The sequence below is a fragment of the Arvicola amphibius genome, chromosome 8, assembly GCF_903992535.2.
Source record: "Arvicola amphibius chromosome 8, mArvAmp1.2, whole genome shotgun sequence".
NCBI classification, from domain to species: Eukaryota; Metazoa; Chordata; class Mammalia; order Rodentia; family Cricetidae; genus Arvicola; species Arvicola amphibius.
In genome coordinates, this window is record NC_052054.1 from 105,104,863 (window position 1) to 105,131,254 (window position 26,392).

Consider the following 26,392-nt stretch of genomic DNA (forward strand, 5'->3'; position numbering starts at 1 on the left):
CAGGACTCCCTTCTCCCCAACACAGCAGATGCCAGGCTTCAGTGGGCTCCCATCCAACCTGGGATGGGAACATACTGCTCTTGGGAATTACCCTCTTGACCCCATGGCCAGTGTTTCCAACCTATAAGAAAGAAATCTAGTTCAAGAGCTCAGATTGATAAGCTGACAGAAGGGGCTGAGAGAACACAGTCAGCAGTAAGGGTTTCACTTTGGGAAGCTCATCCAGCCAGGATGCAGGCCCTGGCCTGGGTTGGTTCTTCTTAAGGTTTGAGACAGACTAAACATCTGAAAAACAATTGTATTTATATCACCTGCGGCCACACAATAAACTCCCTCTTTTAGCTGGGACAAGCAAAGTCCCGCTGACTTTGGTGGAAACACTGACTGAGTTGCTAGGTAAGAAGGACAGTTCAAACTCTGACGACTTCCAGTTCCGTGTGGTATTTTGTTATATAATCTCCTCACACAAAAGCTGACCACCGAGATGGCAGGCCATGGCAGCACTCCATGGTCGTGACGTGCTGAGGATTTGAGGATATTTCTTAAACTTAGAAGGAGTTGAACCAATGAAAAATTCCAGGACACACAAATCTGAATGCAATGCAAGGTTTGTGTGTTTGAGGAGGATGTTGTCTGGCACAATTTCTCGGGTGTGCCAGTTTTGGAAGAGTTTGTGCATATTTTTAAACTTTCTTCTTTCTTTCTCTCTGTCTCTCTCTATCTGTCTCTCTGTCTCTGTCTCTCTCTCTCTTTTTGCTACCCATCAAAGGGTTAAAGTGAACCTTTACAAACTCCTTAACTGGTGAGCTCACCTTCTGGAACTAGGCAGCTTAAAGAACCTTCCCCTTCATTGTTACAAAGAGCTCTATCAATCTGCAAGTACTCAGTGAAACTGCCCACACTGCAATTTTTGTCATGTTCAATCTAATTCTCAGGAATCTCAGTTTAAATTTATACGAACTGCATGGAAGAGGAACACCCAGGTAGTAAATTCCACTTTTCCTTTTCCAAATGACTTGAGCAATGGCCTCCTTCATTAACAGGAAGGAGAATGAGGGGTTGAACATGTGAGGCTGGCACAGGCAATGTCTGGGAATTTCCAGGCATCTCCAAAGTGAGAGGGGAAAGCCTGGGTCGGGCCTGGGACAGCAATGAGCACACACATTTGATACTTCCTCAATGCCAAGACAATAAAGTTCAGGGGTGGGGAAGGACCCTTGATAGTGGTTACAGACTCGGAGGGTGAGCAACATGAGCTAGGGTGGGGGGTGGGTGAGGATGGCTAGGGTAGAAACGGGGCAGACAGCCATGTTTGAGGGTTGCAGAAGCAACAAGAATTTTTTTAATAATATTCTGTCAGGTGGCTTTTGTGCATGTCCAAAACCCTCCATCAGCACCACCACCCAAAAATTACAAGACTGAAGAATACAAGGAAATGAGAAAAATTGAAAAGGACAAAATTCAGTTAAGTAAAACTAGGTACAGATTTTAAAAGAAAGAAGCCAAAGAGGGACAAGAGGGCTCTAGTTTAGAGCTGAATGACCATGTCCCCATGATGACTTCTGGACCTGGGGATCATTTCCCAAGATAATTCCCGACTTCATAGTCCACATTTGTATGTTTTCAGAGGTGTCAAGAAGAACAACAAAAACAAAACAATAACAAAAACCTGGAAACCTGGCTTAAAAGTCTCTGGAGAGAAACAAACAAAGGGAACAGCAGAGGTTTCCTTTGGATGACAGGACTGTGAATTTCTTCATGCTTAAAAGAAAACTCTTAAGTTTTCCACGACAGATGTCTTTCTCATTTAAGTTTTAGGTTACTTTTTAAATGCACGGACAAAATACTGTATACACTTCTACTTGCTTCCATACACAGCTTCCTGAAAGCCTAGGCAGGGGCCATGACATAGGTGCTGGCATATGACTCTTGGTGGATGGCTACAACCAAAGCACTGCACCAGTAGGCTCCACAAGGTGACCTCAGGCACCAGGATACCCTTTCCAAGCAGAACAACTGTTTCCAAAGAAGATGAGACTCCAGGTCATATAAGCTTGTTCCAAGCACTTTCAAACACTTCCCTGGTGCTTATGCCTGTCCTGGGGCCCTCGTCTTACTCTACTCTGTGGTGCAGTGAGCACTGTATGATCCCCACTGAAGGCGCTGGCTTCTCCAGAGCTCAACAGGCCTACGTGTAGGTTTGACTACAGAATTTTTGCAAATTTTCATGCTTGTTTGTGGACTGATTCATCTTTATCCCCCCTTCCTCGATCCTTTTAGCTATCTGTACCCCTTTTCTCATGTTGTTGTTTCTGATACAAGGTCTCACTTAATCCAAGCTGGTCTCAAATGCAACTTGCTATGGAGCAAAGTCTGGCCTAGAATTCTGGATCCTCCTACCTCAGCCTCACAAAGGGCTAGGATTATAGGCAGGCTTCACCACATTCAGCCATTCATGGATTGTTCTATTTTTCTCTTAATTAACAAGACATAATTATTAGTTTCTAAAAGCAAAATTTAAAAGATATGTAATTTTATACATTTCAAAGCACATAGGCACCAGGCACCATGAAATGTCTAGTCACTATGTGTAACTGTAATTACCCCTGCTTAATCCAGTCTAAACCTTCCTTTCACTCGAAATTACCATGTCCTTTCTCACTTTCAACTCTGAGAGGCAAAAGCTCCTCACTTTATATCCTAGTGATAAAAACTTGGAAGGGTTCTTCTCTCATTACAGAACCACTTATTTATTTGTTTTTTATGGCTATTTCTAGTGATGTTAAATAACTTTTTGGATGTAATTATTCAATTTCATTCATTCATTTCTTTGCATTAAGGAGAAACTATTTTCTAACTTCACAGCAGACAAAACAAAAATTATATTCATAATTTATACATGCAAAAATGGAAATCTGCTACAAGAATAGCTTATCAACTACTGTGTGTGTGTGTGTGTGTGTGTGTGTGTGTGTGTGTGTGTTTGTGCTTACTCACACACACATCAAATAAACCCTTTATTTTATATGTTATCTTGGTTATGGTATTTTATCATAGCAACAGATAGTCCAGCTTGTAAGTCTTTTCTTTTCTTTTCTTTTTTGGTTTTTCAAGACAAGGTTTCCTGGGGATCTGCCTGCCTCTGGCTCCCAGGCTGGGATTAAAGGCATGCACCACCACCATGCCAGATCATGCTTTTGATGCCTAGTTTAAGAAATCTTTGGCTCCCCTAAGGCTATGAAATTATTATTCTGCCATATTCTTGGTGTATTAATGATTTACCTTTCCCATGTAGGTCTATGAGTCATATGGGGTTCATTTTTAGGTATAGTGCAAAGCAGGGATCAAACCCCACTTTCTTCCTATATAGGCTACACACTTGACCTGGCACTACTGATCACTAAAACATTCTCTTCACTATACTGCGGTGACACTGAGCTGAACCCAGGTTGCACAGGTATAAAGTAGGTGCTTCTGGATCTTCTATTCTGGTCACATCTCAGCTTCTGAATACAGCTGCGCATTTGTTTCTGTAGGTACAACTCTTAGGATGATTCCAGGTTAAGTTTAATCTTTCCATTTTTGTAGTAATAGTAAGTAAGTATAGTCATTGAACACTTACTGTTTGTACGACACAGTTCTAAGTGCCAGGGATTTGAGGAATTATTTAATTTAATTTTCCCACCAATTCTGAGTTAGATATTATTACCTATGTTTCAGAGATCAGAGAATGTGTGGCTCAGAGCTAATCTTTTCCTTTGGAACAGAAATGCTGTTCTTTCTCATTTTGTTATAGTAGCCATCATTATTTCCTTTGAAAATGTTTCTTTTTTGACTTATTTATTGTGCATGTGTGCACTCTTGTGCTCAGATCATGTACACCTGTGTAGTTTAAAGGGCAATTTGCAGGAGGTGATTTCCTCCCACCATGTGTGGGTTCTGGGGACAAACTCACTCAGGTCATCAGGCTTGGCAGCAAGTGCCTTTACCAGATGACTTAACTTACTGTTTTTGTTTTTTTGTTTTGTTTGAGACAAGATTACATAGGTAATCCAGGCTGGCCTCCAACTCTCATCCTCTTCCCTCCATCTCCTGAGTACTAGGATTGTAGCTTTGAAAATCATCATTAGAATACGCTACAGCTAGCACAGCTAAAGTATGATTGTATTTCACAACAACAGATATAAAAGGGACTTATTTCTTTTTGTTTTTCATATACTTAAAATTTGCAACTGGTAGAAACTTGCAACAATGTCTAGTTTAAACTATTATTTTATTGCTGAGGAAGAATTTCAGGGAATCACAGACAGGCCTAAACTTCGAGGGACAGCAGAGGCAAAGCAATGACGCCCATTATTCTGCTCCTATCCCAGGGCTCCTTTGGCACACTGTAACTGTCTCTTACCAAACAATTGGGAGTGTTGGTCACTGGGCCTCCCCACTGGCTTTCAGGTTTACCTTGGTGCCAGAGACTTGAGGATGCCTGACTAGTGGGTGCCAGATTATCTTGGCTTTAATGAGCAAGGAAACTGGAACCAATCAGCAAAGCTGGAACCAGATGAACAGGCTGGGGTCCAAATTTGGTTTAACAAGGTGCACTGAGACATCCATGAAAAAAAAAAAAAAAAGAGAATTTCCAAAGTCCGGACCCCACAGAAATCAGGCTAGCAAGATTTGAATGGAACATAGGAATAAGATTTAGAGGGTGGAGCTGTCTCTCCACTTAATCTTTCCACTTATAGCCTCTCCTCAAAACAGGAGCGCATTGGCATGTATCCCAGAAGCCCACTTTAATGCCAGAGCCCTTGCATGGCTATTCAGTTATTTGGATATTTTGAGTCAAGGTACAATTAAGTAATAAAAAAAAAATCCATCAAGGACAGTTAAGAATTGTTCAGTCACCAGTGCCCCAGATGAATGGAGAAGATGTATACTTCCTTCTGAGCTGATGGACCTAAAGAACTTTCCATTTCTCCTCCCAAATTCCTTATGAACCCTGCTACCAGAATAAGACTTCTCTATGATCGAGTACTTGAGTTGCCTGTGATTTGCCTGAGGTCAGAATGCCCGCTGACTTAAGAGACTTCAAGAGGGTGAAAAAATCAATGTTTCAAAACTGGGATTAGAAATGACTTCCCAGGGGAGAGGCATAGCACAGGGCATCGTGGAGATGTCAGAGACAAAGTCCAGACGTGTATCTGAGCGGAAAATTGCCCTCAAGTGGAAATTTTCTCTTCCAAAATCTATTGAAGAGTGGATAAGGTTCCATTCTCAACACGGAACAGATTTTATACATAGTTTTTGGTAAAATTAAATGCTATGTGTAGGTCTTATTTTAAAAAAATACATATGGCACACTTTCAACAGATAACATATTAAACTTTGGTAATTAGGAGTGAGTTGCCTCTCAGCACAGTTTTGAGGACAAACACCCCATTTAATCACAGATTTATGATTCTGCTCATGGAAGTGGATGGACCAGGGGAAAGAATAACCTGTGGACTAAGAGATTATGGAGGACTGAATGGGAGGGTTCAAACTACAGCATTCTGCCTGACATACAAATGCCACAAGGCTTAAGGCCCATATGAGAGAAAGATGAAAACAGCCAGGAGGGATGGTCAGCTAAGACAGCCACAGGTAACCACATGACTTTGAAGAACCTGAACACTCAAGTTCCATTTATAAAGTACGGCAGTAGTTGCAGAACACAAACACAAATTACTGAAGTATTTGCACACAATCTATGCATATTCTCATTTAAAATAATCTCTAGGTACCTACAAAACCTAATATGATATAAATGCTTTGTAAATAGCTATTTGATGTATTGTTTAGGGAATAATGACAAGGGGGAAAGTCTACATGTTCAGTGTGGATTTGACTTTAAGAAGCATCTTTTAAATGTGTGTAAGATAAGCTACTAGATGAGAATGTAACAATGGGAAGCTGAGATACACAAATATTTGTCCCCAGTGAGCCTCCCTTTCAGGAAGTATAAGGTCAGTTCATACGGTAGTGCTGAGATACTGAAGGCTAACTGGAAAACTCGGTTCCCCATTCTGGGGGCCTACCTTTCTATCCTGGGAGAGGGCAAGGGGTGTCACTTCCAGGCATGGTAAGATACACTGCTCATGGTGGTAGGAGCATAAGAAAATGTGGTTTCTTTCAAGCAGCTGACGTGGCAGAGGATGCCGTGGACCCAGTCTTTTACCACACGGTACAACCAGATGACCTGCTTCTCTTACACTGCCACGGCAGTATGCTGACAAGATAATTCATTTATTGTGGTTTGCAGAGCAGCCACAAGCACAGGAACATTCTTCTTCAAAAAGGGGTAAGTCTCCCTAGTGATACTCTTCCCAGGAAGGGTCAAGTCCTGAGACCAGCTTTCCACAAAAGTCACTTAAGGTTTTCTTTAGAAGTTCTTAGGTCTAGACTTTTAAGGGGCAGATATCAAGGTGTGGGTTCTCAGTGCGGGAGCAGGTAGAGGTCCAAGTGGACCTAAATTTAAATGCAGGAGACAGTAAGCTACTGTCTCCAGTTGCGCTAGAGGTACTAAGCAAAGGTTATAGGCTTCCTGTTCATGCAAAGTTTTAACAAGTACTGTCAGACGGCCGGGCGGTGGTGGCGCACGCCTTTAATCCCAGCACTCGGGAGGCAGAGGCAGACGGATCTCTGAGTTCGAGGCCAGCCTGGTCTACAAGAGCTAGTTCCAGGACAGGCTCTAGAAACTACAGGGAAACCCTGTCTCGAAAAACCAAACAAACAAACAAACAAGTACTGTCAGCCACTGAAGTCAGCAAGCAGAAGAGCATTTCCACAGGGAACAGGTGCACGGGGACCAGTTGTCTGCCCACCTTTCTCCACAGACGGTTTTTGGGTATCTAGATATCTTCTGTTAGAGAAAGCCACTTTCCCTTTGTGGCATGGTCCCTTGTAGTCACGCAAAGAAGGGAACATTAGGCACTCTGTAGAAAGTTGTAAAGGAATAAATAGACACAAAGAGCTGGGTAACTTACATTCATCAAGGCACACTGGAGGACAACATTAAGTACATTCTGAATTGTGCCATTCATTTGAGTGGAAGGGAAGAAGAGAAGGAAACATGTTATGGATAAACTTTATTATCTGTTAATTTGGCAATTGTATAATGAGAAATATATAAAAAAATTTCTAAATCTGTTGATTTTTTGTTGTTATTGATGAATTTTTCTTAACACACCTTTTATGATTAGTAATTGAATTATGGTCTAAGCATCTTATTTTAGGTATTGATGATTTCTAAAATGTGTTTAATAGTTTTTTATTTTAGAAAAATCAGAATTTATAAGTGTTTTCAATGTATTAAAGACAAACAATGCAGGAGCCAGCAGTTTCTGACAGTTGTCATGCATGCTGAGTGACTGTTCAGGCCCAGACTATCAGAGTTTCTTGAATTGGCCCTTTCTGACCATAATTTAGAGAATCTAGCATTTAGTAATGCTTTCTACATTAAAACCTATCCAAATCAGAGCTATCAGAGGCTAAGTTACAGTGTAAGATTAAATATTCATCATTACCTCCAAAGAGTAACCAAACTAAATGTGTGTGCATTATATGTACTCTTATATTAAAATGTATTTCTAAGAGCACCTAAATTTTTGCTTGTATATGCATCTTGATGATTTATAAAGTTACTTTTGTGGTAACTATTTTTAAAAATAAAAATTAAGATATCTTTCAGAAAAGATTTATTATTTTTTTAACTATGTGCACATGTGCATGTCTGTGTGTGGGTGTGTGCAAGTAAGCACAGGCATCTGTGGTAACTGGCTACTCTGGAGCTGGAATCAAAAAGAATCTGTAAGCTGCCTGACAAGGCTTCTGGGAACAGAACCTGGGTCCTCTGTAGAAGCAGTACATCTTTATTGCTGATGCATCTCTACAGCCTCTAAGACATCTTTTTTTTTTATCTTTTAAGTCTCAAATTTAGGTCTTAATATGTATATGAAAGTATAAGTAGACAAACTTCTGGTGCATTTGAATACTAAGGGAATTTTGTTTTGTTGATGTTAGTAACTTGACACAAACACTTTAGTTGAATTTGATATTGTGAAAATGGTCAAACAAAAGAAAAGTCTTAGAACTACAAAAAAACTTTATAAATAATCACACTATCAAGTGAGATTTTTAAAACTTGTCCACTGAAGGGCATCTAGGTTGTTTCCAGGTTCTGGCTATTACAAATAATGCTGCTGTAAACATAGTTGAACAGATGCTTTTGTAATATGATTGGGCATCTCTTGCCCTTCAGTGGAAGAATGGATGAAGAAAGTGTGGAATATATACATATTAGAGTACTACTCGGCGGTAAAAAACAATGACATCTTGAATTTTGCATGCAAATGGAGGGAAATAGAAAACACCATCCTGAGTGAGGTAACCCAGGCCCAAAAAGATGAACATGGGATGTACTCACTCATAATTGGGTTCTAGCCATAAATAAAGGACATCGAGCCTATAATTCGTAAAAAAAAAAAATCCTAGAGAAGCTATATAAGAAAGTGAACCCAAAGAAAAACATATAGTTATCCTCCTGGATACTGGAAGTAGACAAGATTGCCGGACAAAAAGTGGGAACATGGGGGAGGGGTGGGATGGGGGGAGGGGGGAGGGGGAGAGAAAAGTGTGAAGTGGAGGATGGGAAGAGCTTGAGGGAATAGGATGGTTGGGATATAGGAAGGGTGGATATGGGAACAAGGAATTATATATCTTACTTAAGGGAGCCATTCTAGGGTTGGCAGAGACTTGACTCTAGAGGGGTTCCCAGGTGTCCAGGAAGATGCCCCCAGCTAGGTCCTTGGGCGGCTGAGGAGAGGGTGCCAGAAATGTACAGATCCTATTGCCATACTCATGAATATCTTGCATATCACCATAGAACCTTCACCTGGCATTGGATGGAGAAAATGACAGAGCCCCACATAGGAGCACCGGACTGAGCTCCCAAGGTCCCGATGAGGAGCAAAAGGAGGGAGATCATGAGCAAGGAAGTCAGGACCGTGAGGAGTGCGTTTACCCATTGAGACCGTGGGACAGATCTAACGGGAGACCACCAAGTCCAGTTGGAATGGGACTGATGGAACAGGGGACCAAACCGGACTCTCTGAATGTGGCTGACGGTGGAGGAGGACTGAGAAACCAAGGACAACGGCGATGAGCATGAACTCTACAGCATGGATGGGCTCACTGTGAGCCTTGTCAGTTTGGTTGCTCACCTTCCTGGACTTAGGGGGAGCTGGGAGGACCTTGGACTTAACATAGTGAAGGGAACCCTGATGGCTCTTTGTCTTGGAGAGGGGTGGAGTGGGGGTATGGGTGGAAGGGAGGGGAGGGAAGGGGGAGGAGGAGGGGAGGAGATGGAAATCTTTAATAAAAAAATGAGAAAAAAAAACTTGTCCAAAGATCTATCTCAGCACCTGAGTTTCCTTCCATCTCCTCCTCTAATTGGCCAACAGCATTAGATAATAAACAAAATAAACCAAGACAACTACCACTACCTCACTTTAAATATAAAAAGTTAAAAGTTGAAGCATGAGCTACAGCGTAATCTGAATCCTCAACTGTCTACAACTTCCTCATAAAATATAAAATATTTCTAAAAAGGGGGTGAAAGAAAGATAAAAACATACTTTAAAGAAAGATTTATTTATATATTATATATAGTGTTCTGCCTGCATGTATGCTTGTACACCAAAAGAGGGTGCCAGATCTCATTAGAGATGGTTGTGAGTCACCATGTGGTTGCTGGGAATTGAACTTAGGAGCTCTGGAAAAGCAGCCAGTGCTCTTAACCACTGAGCCACCTCTCCAGCTGAAAGATAATACAATTTAAACACAAACAATTGGAGTATCTATAGCAATTTCAAAGTAGATGCTGGAAATAAAGGAGACACACTACAGAAAGGTCGCCTCCTGAGAGCTGTGAGGTCAATGGTTTCTACACACTCTCACTGACACAGGGTTTTCTTTGCCTCAGGCCCAAAGCAATGGATCTAGTTGCCCTTGGACTGAGACCTCTGAAACTTCAATCCCAAACACAGCTATCCTCCTTTAAAACTGCTTCTCTCTGGTACTTACCCGTCACAACAAAGAAAGGCTAACACAGGCACGAAGAAAGCAAAACAACGAGGACACAGAAGACTAGGCAATAGTGCCTTTACTGACACTTATCAATTATTTATCAACAATGAGGAGAACATGTGTTTCTCAAGTATACATGGAATATTTACCAAAAAAAATATATGTCGAGATATAACCAAACTTCCAGACATTCATGAGGAGTAAGGTAAGTTCTCTGACCATAGTAGACCTGAGTTAGTAATTCCTTGGTTGGGAATGGCAAGGATGCAGACAGGAACAAAGGAAAAATAAAACACTTGGTATGAGTCTCTCAGAAGGCTGTAGGCATGAAGAGAGAAAAGCATGTAGGGTATCCAGTGACTCACATAAGAAAACCCTGGGGAGGAGGTAAACAAAATTTACTGCACTAGATAAAGAGCACAATCATAAGACAGAATTCAGTGAGCCTGTATGTATTACCAAGACATGACATATGAGTTCAAAGATGGGGATAAAACAGGAGAGACTATGCCAATTCCAAAGAAACATATTTAGTTTAGAGAAGCTTCCCAGAAAGTAAAGCAGGCTTATAGATCAGGATATAAACCTATAAGCAACTACAAATTTATAAACAAAGACAGAAGAATGAAAAAGGCAAATCAAAAAACAAACAAGTGAGCTACTGTAAGTATACCACAGGTTGTCTGGTGAAGTCTGACAACACCGAACATTTTTAAAGTTTAGGGCAGCAAGCATGCTACTTGAGACATAACTATGTCAAGAACACTCTGCCCCGAAAAACAAGAAAAAAAGGGGGAATTAAATCAAAAGTAATCATATTTATTGTTGTTAGAAACATGAAGAAAACATGTTAATATAATCAAAGTAGGAACAATTAATTCTTCTAGGAGAAAAGGGCTATACAAAGTTTTATCTTGCTCATGTGTGTGTGTGTGTAAGAGTGTATGATATGAATGTGTATGTATTATATGTATGTGTGGTATGTTTGTATATGTAAGGTGTATGTATGTGGCATGTATGTGTTATGTCTGTACATGTAGGGGGGTGTATATGTGGTGTGTGTATGTGTGTGTTGTAACTGGGAAGAGGGGTAAGTGAAAGAGGAGGTAGAAGACTAGCCTTAAAGCACTTTGGTAGGACTTGGTCCATATGTACAATCAGATGTAAGAGAAGTGGCATGTTCTTGATGGTACAATGCAGTAAAGCAGTGAAGATAACGGGTAGCAGTGAGGGTGGAAAGTAACAGTCCTGAGATGAGAATGTAGACAATGTGATTCTATGGTTGTCTTTTGTTAGTTTTATGGTGGACAAAGTCTTTATGACAGCAGGGGACAGAGAAGAAACAGGCTCAGAGGTAAACCTGTCCTATAGCTCTCTATGGACAGACAGGGTGTGTAGCGTGTATGTCGGGGAAATGACAGTTCAGCAGTCTCCAACACAGAACCAAGAGCAAGCAGGTCCTTTGGATTGAGGAAGACAGAGCTTTGAGGAAGGGAAGTAGACAACACTGCCAAGTGCCTCAGCAATGAGTGAGAACACCACAGACCGCTTCTTTATGGGCCCCAAGGGACCGAGTGCAGATTCTTGAGCTGTGACAGGACTGGGAACAGGCACAACAATGAAAGATAGTACCTAAAGAACACTGTTTATAGGATCCTTACATTTGCACAGTGAGGGAAGAGATCTGGCTGGAGGCTTCTGAAGGGAGACCATAACACGAAAAACCTGTGACTCATAGGGGAGTAGTGTCACTGGTGTCAGTGGTGGCGGGAAGAGGTGAGGGCTTCACTGCTGCATGATCTAACGCCATGCATTGGACACCAGATGGTAAACAACCATAAAATCTTTCCCATGTTATGAATGAGGAATACTATGATGCAGAGAATTATGACTCTATATGGTTCCACAATGGATATTTTGAAATTGGAAAAATAAATGAATAAATAACTAAAATAGCTGGGATTGACATGTCTATTATAATTATTATCAGTTTGGTAATTCATATTTTATTCTTTAAAAAGTGGTTTGATATCTACACCAAACATGAAAAACCGACTGATAAGATATAAGCTTTAGAAAGACTTATTAGTGAAACTAAGAAAAATATTTATACATAGACAGAGGAGTTTACAGCAGAACCTACTACACCATTGTATTATGAAACTGAAGACTAGTCCAAGGTTATTAGAAAACCAACCTTAATTTATTCAGTTACCATACAATAATGAACACCAGATAATAGATACCCCCTAGGCTATACAGAAGTTAACTGGAATCCTGTATAAATGTTAGATTTGAGGAGATTTGAAGAAGCAGTCATTCATATGGTGTGCATTCACCCTATGTTAAGCAGATGTTAAATTCATGGGCAACCTGGAACAGAATTATCCCCCAAGACTGGAAAAATTCACCTATAGCAGTATTGGAAGCTGGTCCTCGGCTACAAAGGAAAATATGGCAGAAAGAGAAAGCTAGGGTCATATAACAATGAAATAGGGATAGAGGTATTGATATTTCCCAAGACCAGCTTCTTGGTGAAGGTCAGTCAGTATGCTGGTTTGCAAAGATATACAACAGCCTGGAATGCTTGGGACAAAGTTGAAGAATTGGGAAAGAGGACTGAGTTATTTACTAAAATTATACAAGGCCCAAAAGAGGCCTTCATTGTTTTTTTTCAAAGATTGACTTCAGTTGTACATAGAATAATATCAGATCCAGAAGTTAGAAAAATTTTAATTGAATCTTTGCCTAATTTGAAAATACTAATTAGGAATGCAAAAGGGTGATTAGGGCTTGAAAGGCAATCAGAACCCATAGATGAATGGATCAGGAATACAGTTGATATTGGATCTCACACTTATGATACTTTGATAGAAGTGATTTCCTAAAAATTTTAAGAAAAATCAACCAAAAAGGGATTGTAGGCAAAAATGTTGTGGGATATTTGTTTGCAGTGACACTCTGAGACTGCCAATAAAGTTTACTTTGAATCAGAGGGCAGAGTAAGAAACTGGCTAACCAAATTAGCCACAGAGGTTTTGGAGGACCCAGGATACACACAGAGAGACACAGGAAGTAGCAGGGAGGGGTTTAGAAAGATTCATGAGGCCCTCCATGTGTGTCCCTCTTAGGGTCCCCCTTTTAACCTAGCTTCTCTGGGATTGCGGACTATAGCTTGGTTATCCTTTGCTTTATATCTAATATCCACTTATGAGTGTATACATACTGTGTCTTAAGATCTCCTGGGTAAACTGTGGTGGGGGGAGTAAAAAGGGATGGGATGGAGGGATAGGAACATGAGGCATCAAAAAGACAGGGGTTGGGGGAGAGATGGAAGGACAGAGCAATGAAAGAGATATCTTGACAGAGGGAGCCATTATAGGGTTAGGCAGAAACCTGGTGTTAGAGAAATTCTCAAGAATCCACAAGAATTACCCTGGTTACTCCTATAGCCATACTGATGAATATCTTGCATATCACCATAGAACCTTCATCTGGCGATGGTATGGAAATAGAGACAGAGACCCACATTGGAGCCCTGGACTGAGCCCCCAAGGTCCAAATGAGGAGCAGAAGGAGGGAGAACATGAGCAGGGAAGTCAGGACCACGAGGGGTGCGCCCACCCACTAAGACGGTGGGGCTGATCTAATGGGAGCTCACCAAGGCCAGCTGGACTGGAACTGATGGAGCATGTGATCAAACCAGACTCTCTGAACGTGGCAGTCAATGAGGGCTGACTGAGGAGCCAAGGACATTGGCACTGGGTTTTGATTCTACTGCATGTACTGGCTTTGTGGGAGCCTAGCCTGTTTGGATGCTCACCTTCCTAGACCTGGATGGAGGGGGGAGGACCTTGGACTTCCCACAGGGCAGGGAACCCTGACTGCTCTTTGGACTACAAAGGGAGGGGGAGGGAAATGGGAAGAGGTGGAAATTTTTAATAAAATTTTTAATAAATTAAAAAAAAAAGACTCGTAGCAATAGTGAAAGGAATGTGACTATAGGCACCCAGATGGATATTCCACTAAAACGCCTGATAATTATGGATAAGGTATACATTCTAATTTCCGGGAAACGTCATGAATAAGTGGATTTAGATCTGTTTATTTATTTTTATTATTCATCATTCACTCATTTATCCCTCTATGGTTTTAATATTTTCATAAAACTGTACAACTACCAACCATGTAATTCTAGAACTTTTTCATCATTCTAAATAGAAATCCAAGTCATTAGCATCTGTTCTGTTCTTCTGTTCATTCACTTCTAAGCCTGGGAAGACAACCCTGCCCTGTTCAATGAAAGAGCAAATATTAGAGATCACACACACAACAAGGAGCTGGAGAATTGTGAGGGTCCAGAATCAACTAAAGCTAAAAGCCACGACCTGTCTGCCTGACACTTTGCTCTTTGGCACAATGGAGAAGCAGTAAGTGAGCAGAATGGGCAACTATTAGCCAGATCCCAGCTCTGTCCAGTAAAGATAAAATTGCTAGGAGAGCTTACAAGCCATACACCCCAGACTTCACAGAGGCAGGAAGACTCTATGACATGGCAAATGGATTCACACTTTATCAGCCACAAGACAGGAAAGAGATGGTGTGATTTGGAAGATAAATGATAGCTCTTGTTTAGGAGTTTTCATCTGAGACACTGTGTTTGTGCTGTAAGGCACTAAGGAGCACTGATGGGACTAACAAGTGAAAAACTGCAGAAAGATAACTATTTCTGAACCTTGCAGGGGAGGATTTCAAAAGAGTGACACACTCTTATGGCAGAATTGGTTGTCTTTAAGGTAACAAGTTCAAATGCAATCTGGATATTCAATAAAGTGAATGATGCAAGGGTAATTAAGAACCAGAGGGTGAGCTTACAGCTGTGGTATTCCCACACTAAAGTGGTGAGGTCAACTGTGAGGTGTGCTGCAGGCAATCTGTTACAATCATAAAATACTAAGCTGGGATTTACTCTCTTTAGATTCTGGGATATCCACTTGTTATTAAATATTTTCTTAAGCAAAAATGAAAGAATCGCCATTGCTGTTGAGTGTTCCTTCCCCTTAGCTATGTATTTGGGCTAAAGGAAGGAGTGAACCCCAGATCTGATGAGCAGTGCAGCTCTGCCTTGGAAGGGAGGTGTGGAGCATACTCCCTCCCTCTAAGTTAATTTTAATACTTCATACAATTGGTTGTCTATATCTTGCACCTGATAGGAAAGACACGGACATACACTGGCACTCTATAAAAGATAGTGTGAGCACTGCTAGACTCTACCTGTCTGTGTATCTTATTTTTCACAGAATAGTCACTTAGATGATTTCTGTGGGACCAAAAGAAAAAATAACTTTTATACAGAATTTTCTTTAAGTAAACACATATTATGTAAATATGACCAGAAAACATTATTTTTTTGAAATAGTAAATATTTTTTTCCTCTAAGTAGGAATTGATATGAAATGGTAACTAAGGGAATCTGAACTTAGCCAACCCCATCTCAATCCAAACTGGATTTGCCTTTTTTGCTCTTCATCTCCCTGGATAAATGATCTTGGCAGAACCAGTTGTCACAATGGCCAACTATGGAAGTGCCACCATAAAAAAAAATGCTTGACTGACCACCTTGGACCTTTCCCAAGCCTTCCCTGGTTTCTTCCTTTTGCTGCTGCCCCGCCAAATGCACAGATGTCAACTGTCTCTCTGGAATGCAAGAAATACCAAGCAGACAGAAGGGTCTGATAACCTGGTGCAGTGGGAGACTACTGGGCAGCTTGTGATTTCTGGCACCTCATAACTTTTTACTACAAAGTCTTTTCATGATCAAGCTACTGTTACCACATGACAAAATCTGGAAAGTAGAGCAGAGAGGAAAACTGCTCGTGACCCCATTGTCCTAAGATGATCACTGTCTGCTTTTGGGTGTGTTGCTTGCCTTCCTCCAGGGCTCTCCTACTATACTTTTACGACATCATCTATTCAGCTTATTTATTCTCTTGTCCTTTAAAAATAGGCTAGCAGTAATTCATATAAATTCATATCACAAGACAGACAACTCCATGTGATACCCTCTCCCAAACCAGCATGTCCTCCTGACTTTCCAGTGTCTACCTGTGGGTAGTTCTTCAGCATCCAGGCTAAGCCACCTCTGACTTTTCTTTCTCTATTCTGCTACTTGTTTCTACACTTCTCTTCCTAATCTCATCTGACCTCATCTTTAGTGGACCTTGCTCCCATCTCCAGTCCAGGTCTGCATGCCTATACTTGCAAAGCCTCTCTGACATTTCTCTGGCTTACTTCTTCTCCTTTTATTTCAGTCTTTTGACAAGTTATTTTCCTCACTGTGTCTGAATTCCTGCTGAACAATGTCTGTGTGGTTTTCCGTGGTCTGACAAATAAAGAACATTATTTGCTACTAATCTGTTTCTCTTGCAGTAATTTTTTTAAACCCATTTTCTTCATGAGACCCTTCCCCACACACTTGCACACTAGATATAATGCTGCTGTGCAGGGTGAGTGAGGCAGGGCATATTCTAGCTCCTGCTATGCCTACAAGTTTAGGAGCTTGAGACTAGCAGAGATAAACAGACATTATACTCCTGCCATAAACAATTATAAAACTGGAGCGAGTGAGTGGAGCAGCTGTTTTCAACCACTAACAGAGGGAGCTGGAGCCCATGGGAAGGCCCAGCACCACCAGGCTTCTGCCTAAGGCACTGTTCATGCTGGTGCTTTGGAGAGGGATATGCAGAGAGCAGGCTTGCTCAGACCTCTGTGTATAGCAGAGATTGCTCAGACACTGGGCCGACGTTTGCTCTCAAACATAAGCTGCTCTAGTTTTAGATTATAGAAACATGTAACTAAGAATATGTGCTAAGGATATAGCTCAGCAGCAGAGCATTGCCTAGCCTGGATGAGCCTTAGCCATTGGAGTATTTTGGAGGGTGGGTGGAGATAGCTCCTACAAAAAGAAGCTAAGCAATTTTGGTCAACATGTTCTCTCTTGGTTTATGCCTACTAGTCATCACTGCTTATTACAACAGAGAAGGAAACATGCAGAAGTTTGCATCAGAGGAAGATGAGGGATGGATACTTTGAAGGTAGACCACAAATGCTTTGTGGCAGACTAAAATCAAAAGGATGTGCATGCCTCATGGGTACACCATCAAAGGTCATGTTAGACCAAGGTAATCTCCAAGATTAACCAAAGTCACAGTAGTCATCAAGACTCTCTTCTTGAAAGGGTCAGAAGTAGCTGGAAACTCTATCTTTGGGCATGGAGAGAATTGATAGGGTATTTTCCTCACACCCTCCATATGGCTTTTGACAGTTAGCTGCTATTTTTCCTACTACATTCATCCCTGACTGTAATCCTGCCTTTTCTGTCCTAACAGCTTCAAGAATGTTTAAAAGGCCCTTAACAGTCTGCCATTAACAATTTTCTTAATAGACAAAGAGCTACAAGGATCAGTGGGGCTTCTGCAGGTCAGGCTTAGACAAATATCTATCAGGAGGATGTTCCTTCTGCCCACTGCACATTATGTCTTGAGGGAGGTCCCTCCATGCTGAGCTTAAAGGAAACACCAGTCTTTTTTGGGGTAGAGCCCATAGGTATCCCTCATACTGATGCTGGAGTGAGCCAAGGTTAGAAGCAGCTCTTCTGCTCTCATGGTTGCCTCTTCTAAGACCCAAAAATAGCTAGTGAGAGGACATTTTCATTTTCTCCCTCACCAGAGCCTCCACAGGGGCTCAACATTTAGCTTGTATAGCCAAGTTCAGGAATGAAGCAAACCCATCTTTGCTCATTAAGGTGCCTAAGGAACTCATGGAAACAGACATGGGTATTCAGCACATGGGAATGTGGGTGGCCCATTGTACAGGGCAGCAGAGAAATTTCCATCCTACCATCAGTGAGAGGCCTGCAGGAGAGGGCATCATCGAGGTCTCGAGCAGTTGATGGATCAATGGTGAATATACAGTCTTTTCTAGAAAAGATAGAAAACAGAATTAGCAGCTGGCAGTGGTGACGCACCCTTTAATCTCAGCACTCGGATCTCTGTGAGTTTGAAGCAGCCTGGTCTACAAGAGCTAGTGCCAGGACAAACTTCAAAGCTACACAGAGTAACCCTGTCTTGAAAAACTAAAAAAAAAAAAAAAAAAAAAAAAAAATTAGCACAAATAACCCACTGTCATCAAATGTTAAACAGTTAATTTTGTACATGCGACCTGCTGTAAAGAACATCTACAATCTCTTATCTAAGGAGGGAGGAATGTGAGACTGGAAGAGCAAAGCTGTGATCACTACTCTTCTCTGTTATCTGACAACAACTTCTCCTTTTCTCCTTGCCCCAAGAGAGAACTTCAGGCAGCCAGGAGGCAGCTCCTTGGAAAGAGGGTTTCCCAATAAGGTTTCTGTACCAAGAGAGGCAGTCCTCTTGGTTAGGTTCTCTCTAGTGTCTGCTCTTTGAATTTATGACAGTGGGTTCTTCGAGGAACAGCTATAGCTGCTTTCCTGCACTGTCCTCCCATACAGGTAAACAGAGTATGCCAAAAAATGGGTATGTGGTATCTATACAGAAAATTGTCCATTCCCTTTAAATTTTTCAATTTTTGTGGAGTACAGGTTTTTGAAGTATGACCTGATGATTCTCTGGATTTCTTCTGTGTCTGTTGTTATGTCCCCTTTTCATTTCTGATTTTGTTAATTTGCATATTCCCTATCTGCCTTTTGGTTGGTTTGGATAAGGGTTTGTCTATCTTGTTGATTTTCTCAAAGAATTAACTCTTTGTCTCATTGATTCTCTCCAAACCTATTTAACACAGTACTCAAAGTCCTAGCGAGGGCAATAAGACAACAAATGGAAACCAAAGGGATACAAATTGGAAAGGAAGAAGTCAAATTCCCGATATTTGCAGATGATATGATAGTATGCATAGGTGACCCCAAAAATTCGATGAGGGAACTCCTATAGCTGATAAACCATTTCAGTAATGGGACAGGATACAAGATCAACTCAAAATAATAAGTAGCCCTCCTATATACAAATGATAAAGGTGCTGAGAAAGAAATCAGAGAAACATCACTATTTACAGTAGCCACAAATAACATAAAATATCTTGTGGTAACACTAACCAAAGAAATGAAAGACTTGTACAAAAAAAACTTTAAGTCTTTGAAGAAAGAAATTGAGGAAGATACCAGAAAATGGAAAGATCTCCCAAGCTCTTGGATAGGTAGGATCAACATAGTAAAAATGGCAATCTTACCAAAAGCAATCTACAGATTCAATGCAAACCCCATAAAATCCCAGCACAATTCTTCACAGACCTTGAAAGAACAATACTCAAATTCATATGGAAAAACAAAAAAACCCAGAATAGACAAAAAAAATCTTCTATAATAAAGGAACTTCTGGAAGAATCACCATCCCTGATCAATCTCTATTATAGAACTACAGTAATGAAAATAGCTTGGTATTGGCAGAAAAACAGACAGATGAACCAATGGAATTGAATTGAAGACCCTGATATTGATCCACACACCTATGAACACCTGATTTTTGACAAAGAAGCTAAAATTATACAGTAGAAAAAGAAACATGTTCAACAAATGGTGCTGGCATAACTGGGTGTCAACATGTAGAAGAATGAAAATAGATTCATATCTATCACCATGCACAAAACTCAAGTCCAAATGCATCAAAGACCTCAACATAAATCCAGCCATACTGAACCTCACTGAAGAGAAAGTGGGAAGCAAATTTGAATGTATGAGCACAGGAGACCACTTCCTAAATATAACACCAGTAATACAGACACTGAGAACAACAATGAATAAATGGAACCTCCTGAAACTGAGAAGCTTCTGTAAGGCAAAGGACACAGTCACTAAGACAAAAAAGCAGCCTACTGAATGGGAAAAGATCTTCACTAACCCCACATTGGAGAGAGGGCTGATCTCTAAAATATATAAAGAACTCAAAAAACTAGATATCAAATTACCAAATAATCCAATCAAAAAGTGGGGTTCAAATCTAAACAAAGAATTCTCACCGGGCGGTGGTGGCGTACGCCTTTAATCCCAGCACTCGGGAGGCAGAGGTAGGCGGATCTCTGAGTTCGAGGCCAGCCTGGTCTACAAGAGCTAGTTCCAGGACAGGCTCTAGAAACTACAGGGAAACCCTGACTCGAAAAAACAAAAAAAAAAAAAAAAAAAAAAAAAGAATTCTCAACAGAAGAATTGCAAATGGGTGAAAGACACTTAAGGAAATGTTCAACATCCTTAGCCATCAAGGAAATGCAAATCAAAATGACTCTGAGATACCATCTTACATTGGTCAGAATGGCTAAGATCAAAAACACCAATGATAGCTTATGCTGGAGAGGATGTAGAGTAGGGGAACACTCTTCCATTGCTGGTGGGAGTGCAAACTTGTACAGCCACTTTAGAAACCAGTGTGGTGGTTTCTCAGAAAATTGGGAATCAATCTTCCTCAGGACCCAGCAATACCACTCTTAGGCATATACCCAAAGGATGTACACTCATACCACAATGGCATTTGCTCAACTGTGTTCATAGTAGCATTATTCAGAATAATTGGAACCTGGAGACATCTTAGATGCCCCTTAACTGAAAAATGGATAAAGAAAATGTGGTACATTTACACAATGGAGTACTACCCAGTGTTTAACAAAAATTGAAATTTGCATGAAATGGAACTAGAAAAAAAAAACATCCTGAGTGTGGTAACCCAGACTCAGATAGAAAACATGACATGTACCCACTCAGAAGTGGATATCAGACGTAAAGCAAAGGACAGCCAGCCTATAGTCCATCATCCCAGAGAAACTAGGTAATGAGAACCCTAAAAGAGACCTACGTGGATTCCCCTAGGAAGGGAAAACAGATAAGACCTCCTAAGAAAATTTGGTGGGGGGGAGGAGATAGGTTATAAGGAAAGGGGAAGGGAAAAAGAGAAAGGAGAGAGAGAACATGAGGAAATGGGATGCTCAAGAAGGGGGAAGGACAGTGAGGGAGAGAAAGGAAAGATACCTTGATTGAGGGAGCCATTAAAGGGATAGCTAGATACATGGCACTAAGGAAATTCCCAGGAATCCACAAGGATGACCCCAGTTTAGACTCTAAGCAACAGTGAAGAGGATACCTAAACTGGTCTTCCTCTGTAATCAGATTGATGACTAGCTTAATTGTCATCATAGAATCTTCAACCAGCAACTGATGGAAGCAGATACAGAGATCTACAGCAAAGCACCGGGCCAAGCTACCAGAGACCAGCCTAAGAGAGGAAGGAGCAATAATATGAGCAAAGGGGTCAAGACCATGATGGGATACTCACAGAAACAGCTGACCTGAGCTAGTGGGAACTCGGTGACTCCGGACTGACAGCAGGGGAACCTACATAGGACCAAACTTGTCCCTCTGAATGAGGGACAGTTGTGAGGCTTGAGGAGTCTGTGGGAGCACTGGCAATAGGATCAGGATTTATCCCTAGTGCCTGAACTAGCATCCAGAAGCACATTCTTTTTGGAGGGATATTTTGCTCAGCCTAAATATAGGGGGGAAGGCCTTGGTCTTGCCTAGAAATGAAGTGTCAGACTTTGTTGACTTCCCATGGGAAGCATTACCCTTTTTGAGGAGTGGATAGGGGGTAGAGTAGAGGAAAGGGTAGAGCCCGAGGAGGGGAGGGAGTAGGAGCAGGGATAGCTATGTAAAATGAGAAAAGATTTTATTTTATTTTTTAAAAAAAACCTCTTAATTAAAAAAAAGAAATGTCAGAAATTCTACACCCATGAAGTCTCACCAACACGGCTGTCAAAACATGACGTAAACAAATATGAGAGCAATAGCCACTCTAATGTGGATGGGGAAAGCCCCCAGGCCTTAACCCTAGACAAAGAACTACCAGCAACTAAGTCAGTCTGAGTAGGGAGAGACAGTCTTCTCCAAGGAAGAACACATCAACTGGCTATCCAATACCAAATGCTAAGCCTTGAAAACATATACATACAAGTAAAATTATATGGAATGAGCAGGTTTTGTTTGGTGCGGTCCTGTCTGCAACATTCTCAAAAGTATAGATTTATAACGACAGAGAGCATATCAGTGGTTGTCAGGGTCTGGGAATGAGGTGTGTGTGTTATAGGGTAGTAGAATCTTGCTAATCTTATCTGTGGTGTCTAAGATCTATACATGATTTAAAAGCATGAACATGCACACCAAATAAAGGTCAATTTTACTTTTTGTTTATTTAGAAATAATTTAAAATTGTGATGTGTGTGTGTGTTAGTTAGACTTTATTTCTTTAGTGTTTGAGAATTCTATACATGTGTTTTGATCAAACACTTCCCCCATCCCCTCCCCTCCAATTCCTTCACTCCTCATCCTACCACTTTTTCTTTCTAACTTCACAACTTTTAAACCCAAACCAAGCAAACAAACAAAACAAATCCTTTTAGTGCTTCCTTTCAGTGTATGGGCATAGGATCAGTTACAGGTGAATAAGCAGCCTCTCAATGGCCACATTCCTAAGGAAAACTGACTCTCCCTCTCCCAGAAGCCATCAATTGCCAGGAGCTCCTCAGTTCAGGGTGGGACTTCATGAGCCTTTCCTCCATCCATGCTGGAATTTCAGCTGGCTTGATCTCGTGCAGGTCTTATGTGTGCAGTCAGAGTTGCTCTAAGTTTATGTGCTGTCACGTCCAACAAATACTATTTCACTTCAGATATCTGCTACAATCTTTCTGCTCCCTCTTCTGCAATGATCCTCAAATCTTTTGGGAAGAAACTGCAATGTGGATGTTCCATTTAGAGCTGGTCATTCTTATTCTCTGCATATTGACCTGTTGTGAGTCTCTGTATTAATGTCCATCTACTACAAAAAGAAGCTTCTCTGATGAGGACTGAGAGATGTACTAATCTATGTGTATAAAGATTAATTTAGGAGGCAGTTTGTTACTAAGTTCATTTAGCAGAACAATGGTATTAGGTTCTCCCTTAAGGCCTATGACCCAGGCAGCCACAAGGTTTTTGTCCAGCTTAAGGTACCAGGTATGAATTCCTCCTTATGAAGTAGGCTTTATATCCAACCAGAAAGTAATCGGTTGCTTTTATAACATTTGTGCCACTATTTCATGAGTAGTCGTATCTTGTCAGGTCCATCAGTACTGTAGCTCTCAGGATTCAAAGCTGGGTAAGATTGCAAATTGCTTCCTCCACCCCCAGACGTATGCACAGAACCTTCCAACAATATGACATTTAGCCAGTAGGAGGAAGCTTCCAAGTTGGTACTAGCTTGATCTTCCATGTCCTATGACTCAATTTTTTTCTTTAGCCATAGCGTCTTACCATCAAGTTCTGGAGGTGACCAAGTACAATGGCAACAGCTTTTAGAAAGAGAGAGAGAGAGAGAGTGTGTGTGTGTGTGTGTGTGTGTGTGTGTGTGTGTGTGTGTGTGTGTGTGTGTAGGATAGCTCCATTTAAACTCCTTTTATATGTGTGTATATTTTAGAAAGCTTCTACTACTGTAGAATTTACTGTAGATTTCCATGTGGTATTTACAAAGGTCTTTAGTATTAGTTATCCCTTCCCATATTCTCTTCTCTACCCTGTCTTTCCCTACTCTACCCCAACTAAAAAAGATTTATTTATTTAATGTTATGATATATGCTTGAGTGTATGTATGTGTATTATATGAATAGAAGCCAGAAGAAGGTATTGGATCACTTGAAGCTGGCATTACAGACAATTGTGAACCACCTGATGTGTATGTGTTGGAAACAAAACTCAGGTCCTCTGGAAGGGTGGCAAGTGCTCTCAATCATTGAGTCATCTCTCTGGCCTCTTTCCCTGCCACTCTTATTCCCTTTCTCCACTTTACATAGTGTCTGTGTTCTATTCCCCTTTTCTTAAAATCCTCCCCTCTTAACTACTAGTTTCTTGACTTCTATGGGCACTCCAATCTAAACACACATATCTAAAGATTCAAAGCTAGCATCTACATATGAGAGAGAATGTGTGACATTAAATGATTTCCAGATCCATTCATTTACCTGCAAATTTCATAATTTCAATTTTTCTTTATAGCTTAATAATATTCCATTGTGCATTTGTACCACATTATTATTATTATCCATTCATTAGTTTATGACCATCAAAGCTGTCTCCATTTTCTGGCTATTGTGAATAAAGCAACAATGAATATGGATAAGCAAGTTTTTCTGCAGTAGGATGCCAGAATCCTTGGGAAATCTGCTTAGGAGTGATATAGCTGGATCATGTGGTACACTGACCTCAGTGAGGAACTTCTACAGTGAATGCAGCAGTTTTCACTCTCACCATCAAAAAAAAGTTCACTTTTCCTTACACCCATGCTAGCATCTACTATATTCATTCATTCATTTAGTCATTTATTTAATTTTTAAAATTTAGCTGGTCTGAATGGTATAAGATGAAATGTTGGATGAATGGTAACATAAAGTCCCAGAAGAGTAAACTGATTCTGACTACACAGTAACAGACTGTACAATCTGGAGGACCTTGAACTTAGTTCACAAGGTGAAGAAAGGACACATTGCTCCTTGCTCATTTTTGTCTCTTCCATAAACCCTAGTCAAATGTTTCATGAACACTGAGTACTCAATAAAAATACTTGTGTAACTAAGTCTGACATGTCACATGGACTACTAGGGGTAGCTTGATCCTTTTATTTCATCACAATGACATCATAAGAAATGGAAAGAATGTCCCTCTAGGTCAAAATAAAAAAGGCTGTTAGTCTGGGCAGGGGATGTTTATTAATTTATTTGAAGGATCAACTAGTAAGTTGTATCTTTGTAAATGTCTGCAGGGACTCTGGGGCATTTGTTCCTATAAACACAATGAATGAACGCTAATGCCTACTAAGACATTTTTAGCCTGAAACAGAGCCTGTCATCGGCAATACAGTTCAGCTTCTGCGGCTAGTTTGTAATGTTTTTGTTTTGTTTTTTTTTTCCTTTGCCTTTTCACAGTTGTTTTCTGAGTAAAATCCTAGTTTATTCCATCATAATCTTTTTGGTCCACTTTTAAGTTGGAAACAAAGTCTGAGTTAAAGTGAGCAATGAGGTCCAGTACTCAGGATTGTGACAAAAAGCTGAGCAAGTGGAATAGAGGTCTACATGCAAGTATAGCTTGCCACCTGCTTGTAAACAGCCGAAAATCTAAGATCAGCTTTTGTATTTTATTACATATTTTTATGTTTATGTTATTTGCCTGCTTGTTTATATGTGCACCACTTGTGTGCCTGATGTCTGCAGATGCCAGAAGATCCTCTAGAGTTACAGATGGCTGTTAAGTTGCCTTGCGAATGTTGGGAAGTAAACCTGGGTACTCTAGAAGAGTAGCCAGTGTTCTTAAATGCTAAGCCAATATGTCTAGCCCCAGTTTTTGTATTTTTAAATGGCCAAAAAACAAATCGAAAGAGTATGATTTCATGGTACATGAGAATTATATAAATTCACAGTGCTGTGGGCTAATGCTCTTGTACACTGTAAAGATTTGTCACTCATATTGGTTTAATAAAATGCTGATTGGCCAGTAGCTATGCAGGAAGTATAGGCGGGCAACCAGACTAGAATTCTTGGAAGAGGAAAGGTCACCAGCCAGACCCAGGAGAAGCAAGATGAGAATGCCTCACTGAGAAAAGGTACCAACACATGTGGCTAAACAGATTAAAAATTATGGGTTAACTTAAGTTTAAGAGCTAGTTAATAATAAGCCTGAGCTAATAGGCCAAATAGTTTATAATTAATTTAAGCTTTTGTGTGTTTCTTTGGGACTGAACAGCTGCGGACTTGGGTGGGGCAGAAACTTCAATCTACAAATTCACTTGTATAAATTAATAAATATTGATTGACTGGGATAGGCCCATACTTTGTTTTGACACAACAGAATTGATATAACATAGGCAGTATGCTTAAAATGTTTACTATGTGAGAGAATAGGAGTGTAGCTCAGTGACAGAATAACTGTTTAATCGCAAGGCTTGATCCTCAGCACTGATAAACATATTATGTGCCCTTGAACCACTTTAGAATGATGTTTCTAATACATTAAATGAGAACATTCAATCAATTTGCTGGGTCATTTCCTAATTATAGGACTTCTTAATGCCTTCAAGTCAGTATCTGTAATTTCTGCAAGACACATTTGCTGCCAGACTTATCTGCCCCTGGCACTTTTCTATGGTATAACATCTCCCTGAAGCTGGGTTCTACA

At 40.6% G+C, this 26,392-nt stretch overlaps 1 protein-coding gene across 6 annotated transcripts in view; it reads right to left on the reverse strand.

Annotated features, from left to right (window-relative positions):
- Dis3l2 (DIS3 like 3'-5' exoribonuclease 2) overlaps positions 1 to 26,392 on the reverse strand; it is a 363,987-nt gene that overhangs the window by 104,190 nt on the left and 233,405 nt on the right. For all 6 annotated transcript variants that reach the window (XM_038339065.2, XM_038339064.1, XM_038339061.2 and 3 more), the window contains one exon: positions 18,022 to 18,101. In XM_038339065.2, the coding sequence (XP_038194993.1) occupies positions 18,022 to 18,101 (80 nt within the window). The remainder of the gene's footprint in view (positions 1 to 18,021; positions 18,102 to 26,392) is intronic.